General features: G+C 38.6%; 1 protein-coding gene and 1 long non-coding RNA gene across 7 annotated transcripts in view; one reads left to right on the top strand and one right to left on the bottom strand.

Annotated features, from left to right (window-relative positions):
- LOC102165705 (uncharacterized) overlaps positions 1–9,326 on the bottom strand; it is a 231,981-nt gene extending 222,655 nt beyond the window's left edge. For 2 of the 3 annotated variants that reach the window (XR_014838209.1, XR_002341804.2), the window contains exon 1: positions 9,235–9,322. This is a non-coding gene — a long non-coding RNA (uncharacterized LOC102165705). Of the gene's footprint in view, positions 1–9,234 lie in introns of all 3 variants that reach the window. The other variant, XR_014838207.1, reaches the window with a different exon arrangement.
- Positions 1–18,227, top strand: part of HAPLN1 (hyaluronan and proteoglycan link protein 1) — a 77,739-nt gene that overhangs the window by 22,871 nt on the left and 36,641 nt on the right. The window contains exons 1-2 of one of the 4 annotated variants that reach the window (XM_005661539.4): positions 5,111–5,331; positions 15,772–15,897. In XM_005661539.4, coding sequence (XP_005661596.1) covers positions 15,798–15,897 — 100 coding nt within the window. In that variant the 5' untranslated portion in view covers positions 5,111–5,331; positions 15,772–15,797. 4 annotated transcript variants of the gene reach the window in all.

The following is an 18,227-nucleotide window of genomic DNA, read 5'->3' as shown; positions in this document are numbered from 1 at the left end:
GTCTGAAAATATTCAAATGATAACATGGGATGGGGGTTGGAAATGACAGTAGAGAGGTAGATGGTTAGCAATTAGAGTCCATGGAAATGCCTTTAAATCTTATATTGTTCTACCGTGGACTTCAAGAACTTGTGTGGAAATTCTTCAAGAACCTTGCAGGAAAGTTAAGACAGTCGTATGCTCTTAGCCAAAAGTGGTCCTTTAATGTCAGAGTAGATTATCTTTTCAAATGAGCAGCAAACCTGAAAGATGACTGAAGATGAGGCACTCCAGAAAGGGTCACAATCAACACAAAAAAAATGAAGTGACTGAGTCTAATAATTACTTAGCTAACCCTAATCCACCCTCTATCAGCTGTATTTAGAACCACAGAAATGCCAATCTTTTTTTTTTTTTTTCTTTTTTTGTCTTTTTGCTATTTCTTGGGCCGCTCCCGCGGCATTTGGAGGTTCCCAGGCTCAGGGTCTAATCAGAGCTGTAGCCGCCGGCCTACGCCAGAGCCACAGCAACACAGGATCCGAGCCGCGTCTGCAACCTACACCACAGCTCACGCCAACGCCGGATCCTGAACCCACTGAGCAAGGGCAGGGACCGAACCCGCAACCTCATGGTTCCTAGTCGGATTCACTAACCACTGTGCCACGAAGGAAACTCCAGAAAGGCCAATCTTTTAAAATCATTCATTGAGTTTAATTTTAAAAAATAATTCATTGAACACCCACTAAAAACTCACTACATGCCAGGAGTATAAAGCCTAATACAATATGGTGTTTTATCCTCAGAGGTTTAAACTCTTGTAACATTAGGATGGAATCAGACACATTTAGGTACTTCATTTATCAACTGAAAATTAAATGATTGTTGTCTAAATTTGCATGAAATGTTACGATTTGTTCAGTAGAAAGGGTGTAGGTGTGTGTGCGTATGTGTGGCCACAGCATACGCTTGTGCAGATTGTGCACTATACAACACTGGGGGCTGCCATTCATCCTACAGTGCACAGAGCAAAACCAGTGCCCCTGAGCTCTTACTATGTGCCAGAGGACAGCGTGATGGACACAGTTTCTACTTTCTAGGGACTGGTATTCCAGCCATTATGTATGCAATAGGCTGGATTCTGCTCTCAAATTTCATAAAGTATTCCTAGAGCCACTTTAAAGTATGTGGCTTGACAGTCTTTTGCTATAACCCAATATGAAAATGTATTAATTTTTTTATGTGTTCCACAATTACACTGACCATTGAATTTATAGCACTATCTATGTTAATCTGGCCTTCCTGAAGAGTAAGTGAAAATCCAATACTAAAAGTTAACCTATTACACTTTAAATTTTTCACATTTTTCTTAAAAAATTGGAAATTTTAAAATTGTGTTATGCATGCATCTCCCTCAGTAAACAGAGAATACATGATATGGATTAAGAAAATCCATCTTAGAAGTATGGAGAAGAGGGAACCCTTGTACACCACTGGTGGAAATATAAATTGGTGCAACCACTATGGAAAACAGTATCGAAGTTCCTTAAAAATAAAGTTACCATGTGATTCAGCAATCCCAGTCCTGGGCATATATCTGGAAAAGATGAAACTCTAATTTGAAAAGAGGCATGTCCTCCAATGTCCATAAGCAAAACTATTTACAATAACCAAGATGTGTTAGCAACCTAAATGTTCATCAAGAGATGAATTGATAAAGAAAAATATTGTACATATACACAATAGAATATTAGTCATAAAAAAGAATGAAATAATGCCATTTGCAGCAACTTGGATGGACCTAGAGATTATCATACTGAATAAGGACAAATATCATATTACTTCTAAGTGGAATTTAAAAAATGACACAGGGAGTTCCCGTTGTGGCTCAGCGATTAACGAACCCACCTAGCATCTGTGAGGATGCAGGTTTGATCCCTGGCCTCACTCAATGTGTTAAGGATCCGGCGTTGCCGTGAGCTGTGGTGAAGGTTGCAGATGCAGCTCAGATCCCACCTTGCTGTGGCTGTGGCATAGGCTGGCGGCTACAGCTCCAAATGGACCTCAAGCCTGGGAACCTCCATATGCCATGGGTGCAGCCCTAAAAAAAGACAAAATCATAATAATAATAATATTAAGAATGATACAAATGAACTTATTTATGAAACAGGAACTCAGACAAAAAATCGAATTGTTATAAGAAAGGAATGGGTAGGAATAAATTAGGCATTTGGGATAAACAGGCACATTACATATATATATAAAATAAACAGCAAGTACCTATTATATAGCACAAAGAACTATTTTCGGTATCTTGTAATAACCTATAATGAAAAAAAATCTGAAGAAGCATAAATAATCACTTTGCTCTACACCTGAAATATTATAATCAACTAATCCTTTAAAAAAAGTAAAAGAAAACCCATCTTAGTAACGTCTTCTAATAAGGTTTATTTTTAGGATATTATTGTGAGATATGTAAAGATAAATAACTAGTGGTGGTTGCAGCACTTTGTTTTCCTGCTAGCATCAGGAAAAATGCAAACACGATACGCAAGGCCTTCTTGTCCCTGCTTCTGCCAGCCTGTCTAGCCTCATCTCCAGCCAGTCCATTTGATTGTCCTACTCTCCATGCAGGCCATGGGCAGCCCAAGGCCTCTCACAGCTCATTTCCTCAGCCTATGCTATTCTAATAGAGAGCAGTACCTGTGCCTCCCTTCCCTCTCCCCCTCTTGTCTTTCAGATCCAGTTGAGCAATCACCTTCTTTGTGAAACCATTCCTCCTAGCTCCTCCCAGGCACCAGGGTTAGGTGGCTGACAGGCCGCTGCATTTCACAATCAGGGGGTGTTGTTCCCACTGCACTGTAAAGCTGTCCTCCTTTCTCCAATAGTATCCTACAGAGATGCCATGATGCACTTCGCATCCTGCTGTCTGTTGCTTCACAGCCTCCCAAAAGGTGACAGCTTTGGGATCTAAAGCTGAACCTTACTTTCTATTTGCCTGGCAGGAAGTGGTGCTTAATGGATCATTACTTGAATTGCGGCTTCACATGGCACAGTGCATGATTTAGGAACCTTTAGGATATGTCAGGCTGGTTTTCCCCTTCCTGGATCCGCTCAGATTTTTCCTTTAGCCTCTCTGGCTGTTCTTTCCACTATTGGGTTACCTGTCCTTCAGGTCATTCCTCCCATTGACAGTGGCTGTGCTGCTGGCTGCCTTTGTCAAGAGTCCTTTAACACGGAGGAACACTGCTCTTCACCCAGTGTTTTTTTCTGTGTTTTTCTTCTCCATCCACCTCTTCCTCTATCACCTCCTCCTCCACCTCCACCACCTCCTCCTCTGCTTCTCCTTCTTTTCCTCCTCCCCTAGTTCCCCATTTCCCTCCTGCTGCTCCTCTTCCTCTTCCTCTTCCTCTTCTTTTCCACTTCTCAGAGGCAGGGGCTTTTGCCTTTTAAACTATTGTCTGCAAATGCATACGTTTTAGAAGCCAATCGCTAAATCAGCCACTGATAATCCATTTCCCATGACTTTGTGTGCGCTAGAAATTATTTTCAGGTGTGCAGTTATTACCAACACCTGAGCTGATGATTGACAGCTGAATTTGTGAGGTTTTTCTACAATTTTTGGATGGCAGTTTATTCTTTGAAGGGTTGAGCAACATTATCACTTCCCTTGCTTTATAGATCCTTTACTCTCAAGATATATTACATCACTGAGATAGAGATTTACCTGTGCACCTGCTAAGGTTAACAAGGTGAAAGAGATTATTTAAAGTTTCATTAGTGCAAAAATAATCCTCAATTGTCATTTTTCCTGCACTGATAAGATTTCAGGTTTTTATATAATTTTTCATGGAAAGTCCCTTTATTTCTATGAAACTAGATTCCACCTTTCCTCTTAATGGTGACAGTACCCACCCAGGAACTCTGCCACCTCTACACTGCTCTCACTAACATGGACTTAAGGCTCTTCAAAATATCTTACAAAACTCTGGTCAAGTTTGAAGTGGAAAAGACCTTGGGAGACTTTGCATTGCTAACGCTAATAGTGGGAATTTGCGGGCAGATTAAAAGGGAGAGTCTGTGGGGGGTTGGGGTGGTAATTTCATGGTATTTAGTACACTGAAAAACCTTTGAAGAGTTTCTGCAGTATCTCTGGGGCACTGGGACACGGGTTTGATTCCAGGCCCAGCACAGTGGGTTAGGGATCCGGCCTAGGCCACAAAGGCTCGGATCCCTAACCTGGGGACTCCGTATGCCCTGGGGTATAAAAAAAAAAGGAAACTTAGGTATACTTCCTTTCCCTATTTCTTGTAATAATACTGCCCTGATTTTTGTGCATTATACTCATGACTATTTACTTCTAATTCAGTGTTAAGCCTAATACTTACATAACATAAAATTTTAAATGCCGTTGTTCTTTATGAAACAAAGTTGTACTCTATGTAGGTAATTTTGGGATCTAGGGTAATCTAGTGTAATCAGTTTTAAGCTTTATAGGCAGCTTTCAGTGCCTTTAAAAAAGGTGGATTAAGTGATCTTAGTTTTCAGAATGAACAAATTCCTCAGCTAAAGAAGATGTAAATGAGGATTTTTTTTTTTTTTTACTTTTAAAAGCTAAAAAAACATTCAAATATCACTCTAACTTAAGACTTTGGGGTTGGTAAATGCAAACTATTACCTTTAGAATGGATAAGCAATTAAGTCCTACTATACAGCCCGGGACCTATGTCCACTCTCTTGGGGTAGAACATAATGGAAGACAGTATAAGAAAAAGAATGAGACTGGGTCACTATGCCGTACAGCAGAAACTGACACAACACAGTAAATCAACTATACTCTAATAAAAAAAAACTTCTATTAAGGTGAGTTCTTGGGTTGTGTCTTGCATCACAAAACCAATTTGGAAACTTTATTTAATGAGCTTAGCTGTCAATATTTGCCAAGTTAATCAGCATACTGGATTCTCCCCCCTTTTTGTGCTGTGTAGATGCAGCCTTTGGGGCTGGAACAGGCTTTGTTACTCAAAGGCCAATGAACTCAATTCTGATGAGCTCATGCTTTGACACAGACCAATAGTAAACCTGCCTCAGGGTCTTGGAAGATATCTTAAAAGTGACAGCCAAAAGAGGTGGGGACTGCATCAAGCAGAAAGGAGAAAAGAAAGTTTCTACAGTTTCAGATCTTTGATGGATTTATTTTTGTTTTTATCATGACTTGGTACTATCAGATACCTCAGGAAATTATTGATCCTAAAATTCTTCACAGTATTTAGTAAAAAAAAAAAATCAAATTGACACATATTTAAAATCTTTCTACACCTTCTCAGAGTCTGATCATCGTTTAAAATATCTGTGAGTTGCTCAATTCTTGTTGTTTGTCAAGTAGTTTAGAATTACATGTGGGATGCGGTGGAGAGCTTAAGAGTTGGATTTTGCATTATGATAAAAACTTGTTACTGTCACATCTGTGATGCCATCAAAGCCATCTTGTAGATGATTTGCAGTTGTATTTTTAGATCCAGTGTTAGTATAATGTTTAACCGACAGCTGCTAAAATTTTGAACTTTATAAGAAATGCTAAAACTTTAAATGAAACAAGACTCTTAAAATACAGTTTTACAAGCTAAATTAGGAACACTTCCAAAAGCAGTTTAGTTGAAAGGGATGTTATGATCAGTTTTCTATCTGTGTAAACCCTACTTCTAAATATCTTATTTTTAAAAAATGTTTTCTTTCAAGTTATAAAACCTGTAGCTAAGAGTTTTGTGTTTATTTTGTTGTATGAATATGAGTTAGAGTCTAACTTGTTTTTATGTAACCTACATTTAAAAGCAGTCATTCATAACACGTCATTTTATTTGTATTTGCATATTAAAATACGAAGGGGAGAGTTATTTTCCATGGTTTTAAAATGATGTAAAAGAGCAATAAAAAATGGAAGTTGTTTTATTTTATTCACTTTTGTTTGATTTGGAATTTTTATATGCTAGTTAGGAAACAAGGAGATGGTAATCTAAGCTCTTAATATTCATATACGCATATTCATTCTTTTATAATACTTCAGAAAAAAAAAAAACTGGTTACCGTACATCACTGGTTACAACGGCCTTCCAGTCTCTTTAAAATGCCTGCATTTAAGTTCTATTTGAATTGCAATTCGCTAAGAAATCTCTACCTTTGTAGACATCTTAGTGTTAAGAGCTTGTCAGTGTTCGAAATTCATTTAGTATTACTGATAATGACAATTCAGTTATTTGATTTTATCCATTAAGAAAAAAATTCAAAGTCTAATTTTATGTTATTCAGTATAATGCTTTGTTGTTGATACTACCGAGAATTTTGACCATGGACTCCAGAAAGAATGAATCTGTAAAATGATATGTTTCCTGTACAAGTATGTCTAGGAAGTATACTCTGGGTAAATAAAAAAAAAAAAAAAAAAAAAAATTTTCAGAGCAATGCTAAAGTATTTACACCCTTTTTTTGTTTGGCTTTTGAGGAAATTATTCTAGGCCAGAAACAAACTTTTTGTGAAAATTTAATTTTAGTCAAAATTACCTCTATCATGTGGACATATTATTCCCATAACTTGAACGTAATTATAATGCCAATACGCCATGGAGGCATTTAGCAATTAAACTATAAAAGAAATTGGATTTCCCATTGCGGCTCAGTGGGGACGAATCTGACTAGCACACATGAGGATGAAGGTTCCATCCCTGGCCTTGCTCAGTGGGTTAAGGATCTGGCGTTGCTGTGAGCTGTGGTGTAGGTTGCAGACGTGGCTTGGATCCTGCATTGCTGTGGCTGTGGTGTAGGCCAGCGGTTATAGCTCTGATTCGATCCCTATCCCAGGAACCTCCATATGCTGTGGGTGTGGCCCTAAAAAAGACAAAAAAAAAAAAAAACTCTAAAAGAAATTATGAGTTAGTTTGGGAAGTGACAGCATTGTAAATTTATATACCCACATATTTAATCATCTTTTAAGAATTGCCCTTGAGGTGATTTGATTTCTGAAAATTTTCTTTATGTGTAATGACAGAAAATGTTTTCTGCATCTATAAAGGATGCATTTTTAATTGCATAGCAATGTGATATTCATATTGGTTATAGTCTATTTTTTAAAGTTCTGTTATAAAACTTTGATTGGGGGGGGGGCAAAAGTAGGATAAGTTCCCCAAAGATAAACAGAAGGGAAAATAGAAGATTTATTTTCTTTTAATCTTACAATATCATCAAGATGTATTGCTTAACAACTATCTGGTTAAGAAACAGACTATCAATTATGGAAGACACGCTCCCACCCTGAAAACCTAGAAATCTCTAACTGAAAGGCTTTTGAGTAGATGTGAGGAGCCTGCAGACGGCACATAGACAGAGCCCAAACTACTTCACCAATGACTATCACACTCCAGCTTGAGAACCCCACGTCCTGACCAGCTCTCACAGAATTTTTTCTCCAAAAGACTGTGAATTATCCAGTAGCGTTAGGACTAGAATACTGGAATACATTGAGAACAAGTCTGGAATTTAGTCTTATTGACTGCTCATTGTAAATGCAGAGAAAAGATATTTTTAGGTATGTCAGGTCAGAATGAATTGATGTTTCTGTGTACACATGCCATCTCACCCATGTGATATGGCTACACATGCAAAAGGCACTGAGAACATACAATGACAAGAGAGTCCATTTTTACTATAGTTACAACTTATTTTTTTCCTTCTTGTCGTATGAGTAGATGCTGACATCTACTCACCCACGGGTATTATCCCATAAAACTGGAGAGGCATAGTTTATGCTGCATACATTCTTCCTAATGAGAAAATGAGTCAAATAAGATGTTTTATATATATATACATACATATATATATATATATATATACACACACTACTATCTTTTGTATATTTACTAATCCTATCCCGAACCTCAATGTGAACTGGGTTGGAGAATATAATTTCAGTTGAAGGTATTGCATGTAAATTAATGTTAGATGAAATGTTCACAGATCTTAAGCATCACTTTAAGGCTACAGTTTCACAGAGTTTATAACCTGGGAGTGTCAGAACCTACTGTGTGTGCCTCATTCATTTATTCATGCAGCAAATGCCAGACTATTAGTTACTCAGAAACTGGAAAAGTTCCAAATAACTCACTGTGCTTATTATTGTGTAAATGCACTACTTTCCTCCACATTCCCCAGGCATGCAATAAAAATGTGTAGGACTGAACACCATAAACACCACATAGAATTTGCATTTTTATTTACATATGCCTTTTATGTTTGTTTTAGAAAGGCAATCAACAAACAAAACCACTGTGGAACCCTTTCATAAAGCTGGTTTTGGAGAAGTCTAATTCCTTCCTCAAGAATTAGCTCAAGTAGGTGCAGATGGGCCAATGAGCAGCAGGAGCAAATATGCTTTGATTAAGGGAAGAGTTGCCGAGTTTTTCCCAAGCGCTATTATGATTTTTCTAAAAGAGAGCCGGCAAAGAATAACCAGCCAAAAGCAAAAAGTGAATCAAAAAGCTACTTCAACAAGCCTTATTGATAGCATCCCCTTAAAAACCCATGAATTTGTTTGCTGAGGAGGACAGTCCTAAAATGCAATGTGAGTAGAATGGAGGGCCTGATGTCTCCAGTTAGAAAAAAGTTGAATAATAATAACACCACCAAATGTGTGAAAGACTTTGACATTTTTCATCAACCATTCCAATTACTGATAAAAAAAAAATTTGACCCTGAAGCAGTTGAATGACTTTTCTTAGAATCACACAACTAGAAAGTGGCCAAGCAAAGAATAAAACTAAATTCTGCCTTTTCTTCATTACACTAATTACACAGTGCCCCATCTCCCTAGGACAGCCCCAATTTACAGGATATGGGTGTTCCATGTAGCTATAAATCGTTCTTCTGTTCATTCTGTGCCCTGGTTTGGATGATAAACCATATGACCACGTCAGATCTCGAATAATGTAATAAATATAATAAACTAGAGGGGAAAGAGAAGAGAAAAATGAAGTTACAGTGGATGAGTAAGATTTGTAGGTAGCAAATGGGGAAGTGGAGAAAAACGTAAAGCACGAGAAAGAGAAAAACACCTTTGGAATGAAAAATGTAGAGGGAAATGGAAATAAAATTGGCTCATTTCAAAGTAGGGAGGAGGAAGAAAAAACATTAATAAATTGTAAATTGCAGCTTATCTTGAGAGTTAAGAGGCTTCTAGGTTCAACCAGTCTAAGCCTTTAAGCTTACCAGACATCGTGGTGACTTCCTCGTCTGGCATGGTCAGTCTGTTGCTTTCTGGTAGTTGGCATGATCCTTGGGCAGCTTGGCTTTGGCTTCCTGGAGCTCAACCACAAGAGGAAGAATGCCGGGTAATGTTACAGGCTTAGACCTGTGGTTCTTCAATCTGAACCTGAGTCAGACTCACCTGGGCGAGGGGGCAGGACTTGTGAAACACTGGCGGCTGGGCCCCGCCCTCAGTTTCTGAGTCAGATCTGGTGTGGAGCCCCAGGAATATGCTTTTCTAATACGTTTCTTGGTGCTGCTACTATTGCTGCTCTAGGCCCCCTGCTTTGTTTTGAATCGTGCACTCACTCCAAAGAGTACATCATTTAGAACTCACCTGTCTCTGTGGCAGAGATGTCTTTAGTTTGCTATTTTTCTTACATTTATCCATAAAAATTGTTTAGGTTTGAAGTGAGGCACACCTGCTTGATAATAGTGCCTTAGTTTGCACTGTTTTTATACTTTTTCAAAAACACTTTTCATCTTAGGGAAAATTATTATTACCATTTTGTAGGTGAAGAAATTGAGACCTGATGTGTTGATCATGAGACCTGGAGTACAACTCATGTTCTCTTCCTCCTGACCTAGGACCTTTCCCAGCTTCTCAGGTTGCCAAAGGGTCATGCCAAGGAAGCAGGAGACTGATCACGGCCTGAGTAGGAAGTCATCACAATGTCTGTGGCTGGACATCTAATTCAGAGCATCATAAATTTCCTTTTGTTTCTCCAGGAGTTTGCACTTTCTTTTCTTTTTTTTTTTTTTTTTTTTTTGGCCGTGATCTGGGCATGCAGAAGTTCCAGGGCTAGGGATCGAACCCACAGCACAGCAGTGACAATGCCAGATCCTTAACCTGCTGAGCCACCAGGGAACTCCAGTTTGCACTTTCATAGAATAATGCAAGATGACAGAGTGGATGCTCTGTTCACTTGAAGTTTATACAGACTCACTCCCTGAGGGGAGCTGTTGTATAGTTGAACAAAGATTTTATTTTCAGTCATGGCTTCTCTTTTGAGCACTGGGTATATTCCAAGCAGTTCTGCATTCTGCCCCATTGTGTGCAGGAAATCCTGGGGCTTAGGTTAAGACCCAGTGGTCCCTCCACACACTGAACAATTCAAATCCATCAATAGTTTGAGTTCTTTTGCCATGATTGGGGTCAGCGGTCTGACTTCTGGATTTGACACACCTGCAGAGTCAAAACAGGAAACAAAGCCAAACCACCAACAACAAAACAAGTGATAAGCCAGCATAAGACTGTCATTAAAAAAAATATTGCTAAGTAAGGATAAAATAACCTACAATTTTTAAATGTCTAAAAAGTCTAATTCCATGAAATGAAAGCCATTGTAACAGCAAAAAGGTAAGAAAATTTACTTCAGAAAAAAGAACAATATTTAGAAGTTGAATTAATTTAACCTTATGAAAAAGCATAATTTTGCAGTGCTTTGTCTTTTCTTTTTTCATTTCATGGCACCACTGATCATGGACCCTCTTCTGCCAATAACTAGATCAGATTGGAAAGATGTCAAGGAGGGGAGGATTCAGTCTATTGTGAAATAATTCTGTCCAATGAGATTCTATGGTTTGCTCATTCTGCTTCTAGCAGCCTTTATATTATTGATTTTCATAGTCTGTGAACTAAATTTCAAGTGCTAAATTGAAACATGGTTTATTTTTCTCAATGGAGGAAAAAGCAATTTTTCACCATCCTCTATGTAACACATGGGACGTTTAAATGGTGTAAAACCTCGACTCTGCCTTGGCTCCTTTGGTCCTGTAACTGTTTATCCCAGGTCATTTTTCCACTCACCCTTCCTCGGGGGACATAGGATGGTTCTGGGTGCTGGGCGTGTAGTGAGGAAAGCATTCTGCCTCAGAACTCTACGTCTTTAAACAATGAAGCTGTAATTGATACTATACCTATACCCTAGTGAGAGAAGGATGAGGAAAAGCATTCCAGCTGTGTGAAGGCTTGAAAGAGTTGTGAGAACTGATGGTTTCCTCAGGGTACACAGGATATTAGTGATGCTGGTGGCTTGTGCAGGCTCTGGGGTCACCTCAGACTGCCCAGATCCCCACCTTCTCACCTTACATGAGGGGGATTTCACCACTTGGACAGTGTAAAACTGTCAAATGTGTATACTTATATACTTCAACTGACTTGTTCTGAGTAGTAGCAATTAAATGGGTGAAGATTCAAGGACAGTACCTAGTAAGTACATTCATCCCCAAGGGTCTTCATGGGAACTGGTTCCAGGATGCCCTGTGGATACCAAACTCCAGAGATGATCAAATCCCTTATATAAAATGGTGCAGTATTTGCATATAACCTAGGCACATTCTCTTGTATACTTTAAATCATCTCTAAATTACTTACAATATCTAATACACTGACTGTAAGTGCTACAAAAATAGTTGAAATTAAAGGTTTTCTTTTTGGTACTTTCAGGAATTTTTTTCCATATACTTTTGTTCTAAGTTTGGTTGAATCCAAGGATGCAGAACCCATGGATATGGAGGGATGACTAATAGTAAGTAGTTCAGGACATAGGCAGCATTAGCTCTCAAGACACAGAAAATCAGATACATGCCTTCCACCTGGTTTTTCTTTTTTTCATTTTTTAAAGTTTTACTGAAGTATAGTTGATTTATGGTGTTACTATTTCTGCACCTTCCACTTGGTTTTATTTCCCCATTGCCTAATACAATAATTTTAACATAATGGGTGTTTAAGGAATAGCAATTGGCCACTTTGGCACTATGATTGTTGGTATTAGTGTATATTTACTCTGTCTATCAAGTAATTAGACTTGTAAGTTGGCTAGATATCTTGCTTCCAAATAGTGGTTCAATTGTCAGCAAAGCAGAACTGCAGAATTATAGTCCTATCATGTCTTTGACTGTGAACACAGACATTGCAATTTGAAGTCACCTTGAAGTTGGCTACAGCATCATTGCAGAGGGGTATGCAAGGCTATAAAAAGAGACCCTCAATATGTGAGTTGCAGGTGAACTAGGAGTGCTAACTCAAGGCTGGCAATAGCTGGTGTATAAAAGCCCTCAAGTTTCCTAAATTTTGCTCCTATCAAAAACTGAAAATTTTTGGAGTTCACACTGTGGCTCAGTGAGTTAGGAACCTGACATAGTGTCCGTGAGGATGCAGGTTGGATCTCTGGCCTTGCTCAGTGGGTTAAGGATCAGGAGTTGCCGCAAACTACAGCAAGGGTCACAAATGCGGCTGGGATCCAGTGTTGCTGTGGCTGTGGCGTAGGCCTTAGATCAACTCCTAGCCTGGGAACTTCCATATGCTACAGGGTGTGCCCATAAAAAGAAAAAAAAAAAAACCCTGAAAATGTTTAACCCAACATACCTAGATATTCAGAGAAGACATCATTACAAATACAAGTAAGTAGGATTCAGCTTTCTCCTTTGAGGACCAGCATACAGACAGCTGGGCACAGCTTTTGTCCTCCAAGACCTCAATTTAGTCTGCAGAACCTTGTAGGTACTTACTTTTCTTAAATAGCAGAAGACTGTGTCTCTAAAGTTTGCTTTTCCATGCCACATCTTTTGGTGAGATGGCTCTTATTCTGCCAGGGTAGCAAAGATCACTTCCACTGTCTCCTGCCTGGCCTGCATTAATGCCAGTGTGGAGTCCTTGGAGGTGTTTAGTGATACATGCCTCTATTCTAATCACAAATCACTAACAATGTGCAAGGTTCTTGGCTATTTTAAATTGAAGAAGGTGTGCATGAGTACACATGTGTGTGCCCACACGTGAGCCACCACGGCAGTGTTCATGGCACCAGCATGGTAAGGCAACAACCACTCTGAGAAAAGTGCCAGGCACATGGAGATTCCCAGGCTAGAGGTCAAATTAGAGCTGTGGCCGAAGGCCTATGCCACCCCCACAGCAACGCCGGATCCAAGCTGAGTCTGCGACCTATGCCACAGCTCCTTAACCCACTGAGCGAGGCTGGACATCAAACCCGCACCCTCCCTTCACGGATGCCAGTCAGATTCATTCCTGCTGAGCCATGATGGGAACTCCAAGTCAAAGTTTTAAGGTCATAGTAGGTTCAAGTTAGAGCTTAAATAAAAAAGGCAACAAAGCAAATAACTAAGATTCTCTTTCAGAAAAAATAAGTACAACTCAAAGCGGTGTTGATTTGGCCTGAAGCAAATACAAAGATGGCCACGTTCTTAGATGTGTGACCTCCAGCAAGGTGACTGTGTCAGGAAAAAAGGAAATATTTGTCTCACACTATTATTATAAGAAATGCATGAGCCGTTATCTGCACAGTGCTTAGCATATTCCTTGGCAGAGTGTAGACATTCAGTTAAAAGGAACTGCTGTGATTATTATTATTTATGTCCAGCTACCCCCCACCAAGTTTGCATTTTAAAACTGGGATATTTAACACCTTAACATAGTAGAAGGAATCCTTAGGGATACAGTTTTTAATACTATTATATGGAATTAAAATAGATAGATACATTTGCGTGTGATATATTTTAGGTCAAAGTAAGCAAAAGTTAGGGTGGATCCTGTGGTAGGATGCATAACTATGTGCGTGCATCTATGTGTGTGTGTGTGTGTTTGGAGGGAAGTAGATGTCCACCCTAATGTAAAAAATAATGTAGCAAATTCTCTGCCTCCGCTCTTCTTGACCCCTTTCTTTAACAGTCAAAATTATGTTTTTCTCACACTCTCTCATCCACATTTCCCCCTCCCCTCCCAATCCTGTGGCAAGCAGAAAGCACAGGACACCTCATGTGCCCGTTTGCCCATTGTCTGATGTGTTTGTCTATAACTGTGCCAAGCATATTCCAAATTCCAAAAGGTGACCTTTATTATAAGTGTTCATCAAAGTGTAGTTCTGGGCTGAAAACAGGTAATATTTGTAAATAGTATTTCTATGGACATAAGTCAGTAGCTTCAAAAAAAAAAAAATTATCATTTTCTGGAAAACAATCTCAGAGGAGCAAGCAAGTGAACTTCAAATAGAATTTTGAAGGTGACAGTTTTACTTTCCTGGGGAAGTAAGTTTCTCAATTTGCTCATTCACCATCTTCTTTCTGTGACATAATGAAGAAAAAGAAAAGGGTTAAAGCAAACAGGAGAGACTGAAGCCATAAGAATCACAATGATGCTGATTTTTAGAGGGGAGAAGGCAGAGAGGTCCTGTGGTCCCAAAAGAGACCTGGGGGCCATCTGTGAGTACTGCCTTAGGCTCTGGGGAAGCGGCTGGCCCACAAGGACCTCCAGGAACAGACTAAGAGCTCTTTAATAAGTATTCTACAGAGTCAGGCTTTCCTGGAAAAAACAAATTAGTGTGAGAAGCCAGTGCTGTGCAATTTCAGTTTTAAAAATAGCCAAGTATTGTTAAGGCTGCTGTGTGCATGAGAGAAAAAGAAAGTCCTTGTTAATATTTGCCTCAGCTTCCACATTGAAACAGAGGCACGACACCGAAATTCTTGCCTGGCAAATACTGCAAAGGTCGTCTGGTTTGTATCATTTAGAATCACTTTCAGAGTCTTACAATGACAAAATTTTGGGGGGCACTGTGTCCCCTTTCATCCAATCGGTCTGGCAATAAAGGACAGCCAGGCGATGGTTCTGTCTCTTTTACTCGGGACCAGAGCTGAGCCTGGCTGTCTATTTCAGCTCTTTATTTGCCTAATTGCCCTGCCAGGCTGGCAGGGATGCTCCCTGCAGCCGTGGCTCTGCTGACTGCAGAGACCCTACCTGGCACTCCAAGTTGGTGCGTCAGCATTTTAGGTAGAAATGAATGAAAAATCAATCAGGATGACTGCAGTGGTAGCATGCACAACTCTAATCTAGTTTGTCCATGATTTTCAACTATTCACCATAGACCCAAGCAGTGTTTAAGATGGTAAGTGAATCTATAACAAATGTGCTGCTTCTGTTTAATTGGGCTTTTTTTTTTTTTTCTGGTCTTCTTTTCTATTTAGAACAAGCAAATCTAACCTGCTTATTAGGAAGCCATATGTAAAATGAATGATGATATCAAGTTTTAGGCAAATATGCTTTATTTGCCCTGGTTTAAGATTCAATTCTGAATCAAACCAGGTGATAAATATTCATCTGCAGCTATATCAAATGGTTGTATTGACTTATCTTTCAAATTCAGAGGTTTTAAGTATTTTTTAAAAAGTCTGTTTCTATCCTTGCCACATCTCTTTGTGACATGCTGTAACTCTCTAGAGCAAAACTCTACTGTTCTAAATTGCTAGATTTACAATTCTGCAAAGATAGAGTTAAACACTATTTGGACTCAGGCTACAGAAGGGAAACTGGAATTGTTCAAAGCTGCAGTCTTCAGCTCCCAAAGACAGCTACAGTAACTTTCTGAGCAGATTGGGTTAAATATTTTTACAGACCCATTTTATGATGATAAGGCGGTAATAAGTTGTGCAGTGCAACACTCCAAAGGGTTCCAAATCTCACAAGCCTCTTTGTATGTGATGCTCTCACAGTGAAGAAGATTCTTTGGGCTATAAAGATGAAGAGTCTACTTCTTCTGGTGCTGATTTCAGTCTGCTGGGCTGATCATCTTTCAAACAACTATACTCTAGATCATGACAGAGTTATTCACATCCAAGGTAAGAAAACACAGCTTCTCTTATGAAAGTCTGATTCATTTCAAGTTACTTTGAGTTGAGATGCTTGGTTAGTGTTATTTTAGTTCTGCTGCATTGACTTTTTATTTTCCTTTCTGCTAATTGGTGAACATGCTCCCTGGCTTTCGAATGCTCTTGCACTACAGTACAGTTAAAAATCGGAGACAATTAAGGTCCAACTGCAGAGTGTTGATGCAATGGTTCAAGGCTTTTCAGTTGCTACCTTCTAAGTAGAATGGAGGGCAAAAAGTTTACTTAAAGGCAAGGCAAAAGGGGGGAGAAATAGGAAGTAAAACTTAGGATATAAGGTCATTCTGTTAGAGTCATCATTAAGAAAAACAGTGTGAAAATGAAAGTCAGACAAGCTGAGGTTCAGTAAAAAACTAACTTACCCTATTAAAGTCTCCTTCAGTGAAGCTTTAGTTCCCATAGACCAATGCATATTTCCCCTGCATATTTCCTTTCAGCTCAGCTAAATGCTAAGCCTGAGAGCTGTAGCAAGATTTGAGGCTGCAGTACAATGCAGCTATTTCCTCAATCCTGGCTTCAGATGAGGGACATCCTGCATTAAGAAAGCTCAGAGACTCATGCAATAAAAAAAAGATAGTTCTAAAAGAGCTGGCGCTTCTCTCTTTGCCCTTGTATGCTGAATGATTAAAATAAGAATTATGGAATTTAACAGTTTAAACATATGATGACATTAATTTTAGATGAACTCAGTTTGGGGACCAGAGGCATTCTAAGTTTGGGGACCAGAGGCATTCTAAGTTTGTTAAAAGATCAAGTTCTGTCTTCAAGGTCGGGAGGGTAGTCTCAGAAAATTGCATCCACTGTTGAAAAGTGTGACTTGTGAAGGTCAAATGATAGCATAAGTCTGGCCAAAAGTATTCTGCTGTATGTGTGATGACTACCCAAACAGAATTATGAATTGGACATCTGGCTATTTTAGACACCTCTTTCAGTTCTCTTCATTTCTAACAGCTTTATGCGTTTCACTGTTGGACCATAAAAAAAGGAATTATATAATCATAAATTTTACTATGCAATCTGCTGACTCAGCTGTTTCTTTTAATGGGTATAGTAGAATCAAAGCTGTTTCCCTGAGACTATAAGATATTTACACGTAGAGATTTCTGATGAAGGATAACATTCTTTGAATGTCAAGTTGCGGAATTCAGTTCAGCCAAACAGTAATATCTAGTCATTGTGAACAAGAGCGGTTTTAAATCTGATGTAGAATAAACTCAAGCAGTAGTTTCAAGTTATTGCTAGGTTTGATTTCTGTTTTATTATTAACTCTGTGCAAATCACTTTGTCTAAATTTCACCCAGAGTATGAAAATATTTTTTTAAAAGTATATTAACATTTTAAGAGTTACTCCTGGGAAAAGCCTGCGTCAGACTAAAGTTTTCTCAGCAAGAAAATGTCTGTTGCTCCAGCCTTTTTATTCCCACATACTCTGTTGAAATTCAGTGCAAAGGAATTTCTGACACAAGGTATCAGAATAATCCAGGTTATTTGCCTATACTGTCCGATTTTTTAAAAAAAGACACCGTCCATGTCATTTTAATTGTAAATTCATGTTCTTAGAAAGTTGCTCTGAGCTTTCAAGTAATAAAACTACAAGACCTACATTTTGTTTGTGGAAGTTAATACTAAAATGATGCAATGACCATAGCTGACATTTATTTTAAAATTGTTCCAAATATCTGTTCCCATTATTTCTATCCAATAGAAAGTTTCCTTTTTACTTTATTATGGTATTCAGGTTGAACTTTCATGTTCTTCAGTCCTTCAGAGAAACCTGTCCAAACGTCCTGCCATAATATCAGTCTTCTTTCACAACACAAAAATAAACCACATACAACAGCAGATAATCATTAAGCAGATAGCTTTCATTACTTACCTGAAATACTACTTACTTCAAACATGGCCCAGAAGGAATTTAAGAAAGCTAAAACTTTCATAAAATTTTATAAGAATTTTGCAGTCAGATGATTAAATTAGTAATCTGAATCTCAAATTCCTGAATTGTACTGATAAGCAGTATGAGCTTCTGTTAGGGACAGAAAATTATTCAAAATTGATATTACCACAAAAACATCTTTTCTATCTCCCATTTTTCATTATTTTTTTTTTATTTCTATACTTTAAGTTTCTCAGGCTTAAATAACACCAGGGGAATAAAGCACATGATCCTAGAATTCTCCTTGAATTTTTTGCTTTTTAGGCCGTACCTGTGGCATATGGAAGTTCCCAGTCTGAGTCAAATCAGAGCTACAGATGCCAGCCACAGCCATAGCCACAGCTGT

The sequence above is a fragment of the Sus scrofa genome, chromosome 2, assembly GCF_054392235.1.
Source record: "Sus scrofa isolate SSC_HxYL_T2T_F1_AM1 chromosome 2, Sscrofa_HxYL_maternal_Yorkshire_Landrace_v2.0, whole genome shotgun sequence".
Lineage (NCBI taxonomy): Eukaryota > Metazoa > Chordata > Mammalia > Artiodactyla > Suidae > Sus > Sus scrofa.
Note: the sequence above shows the minus strand (reverse complement) of the source record. Positions and strands in the feature narration are given on the sequence as shown.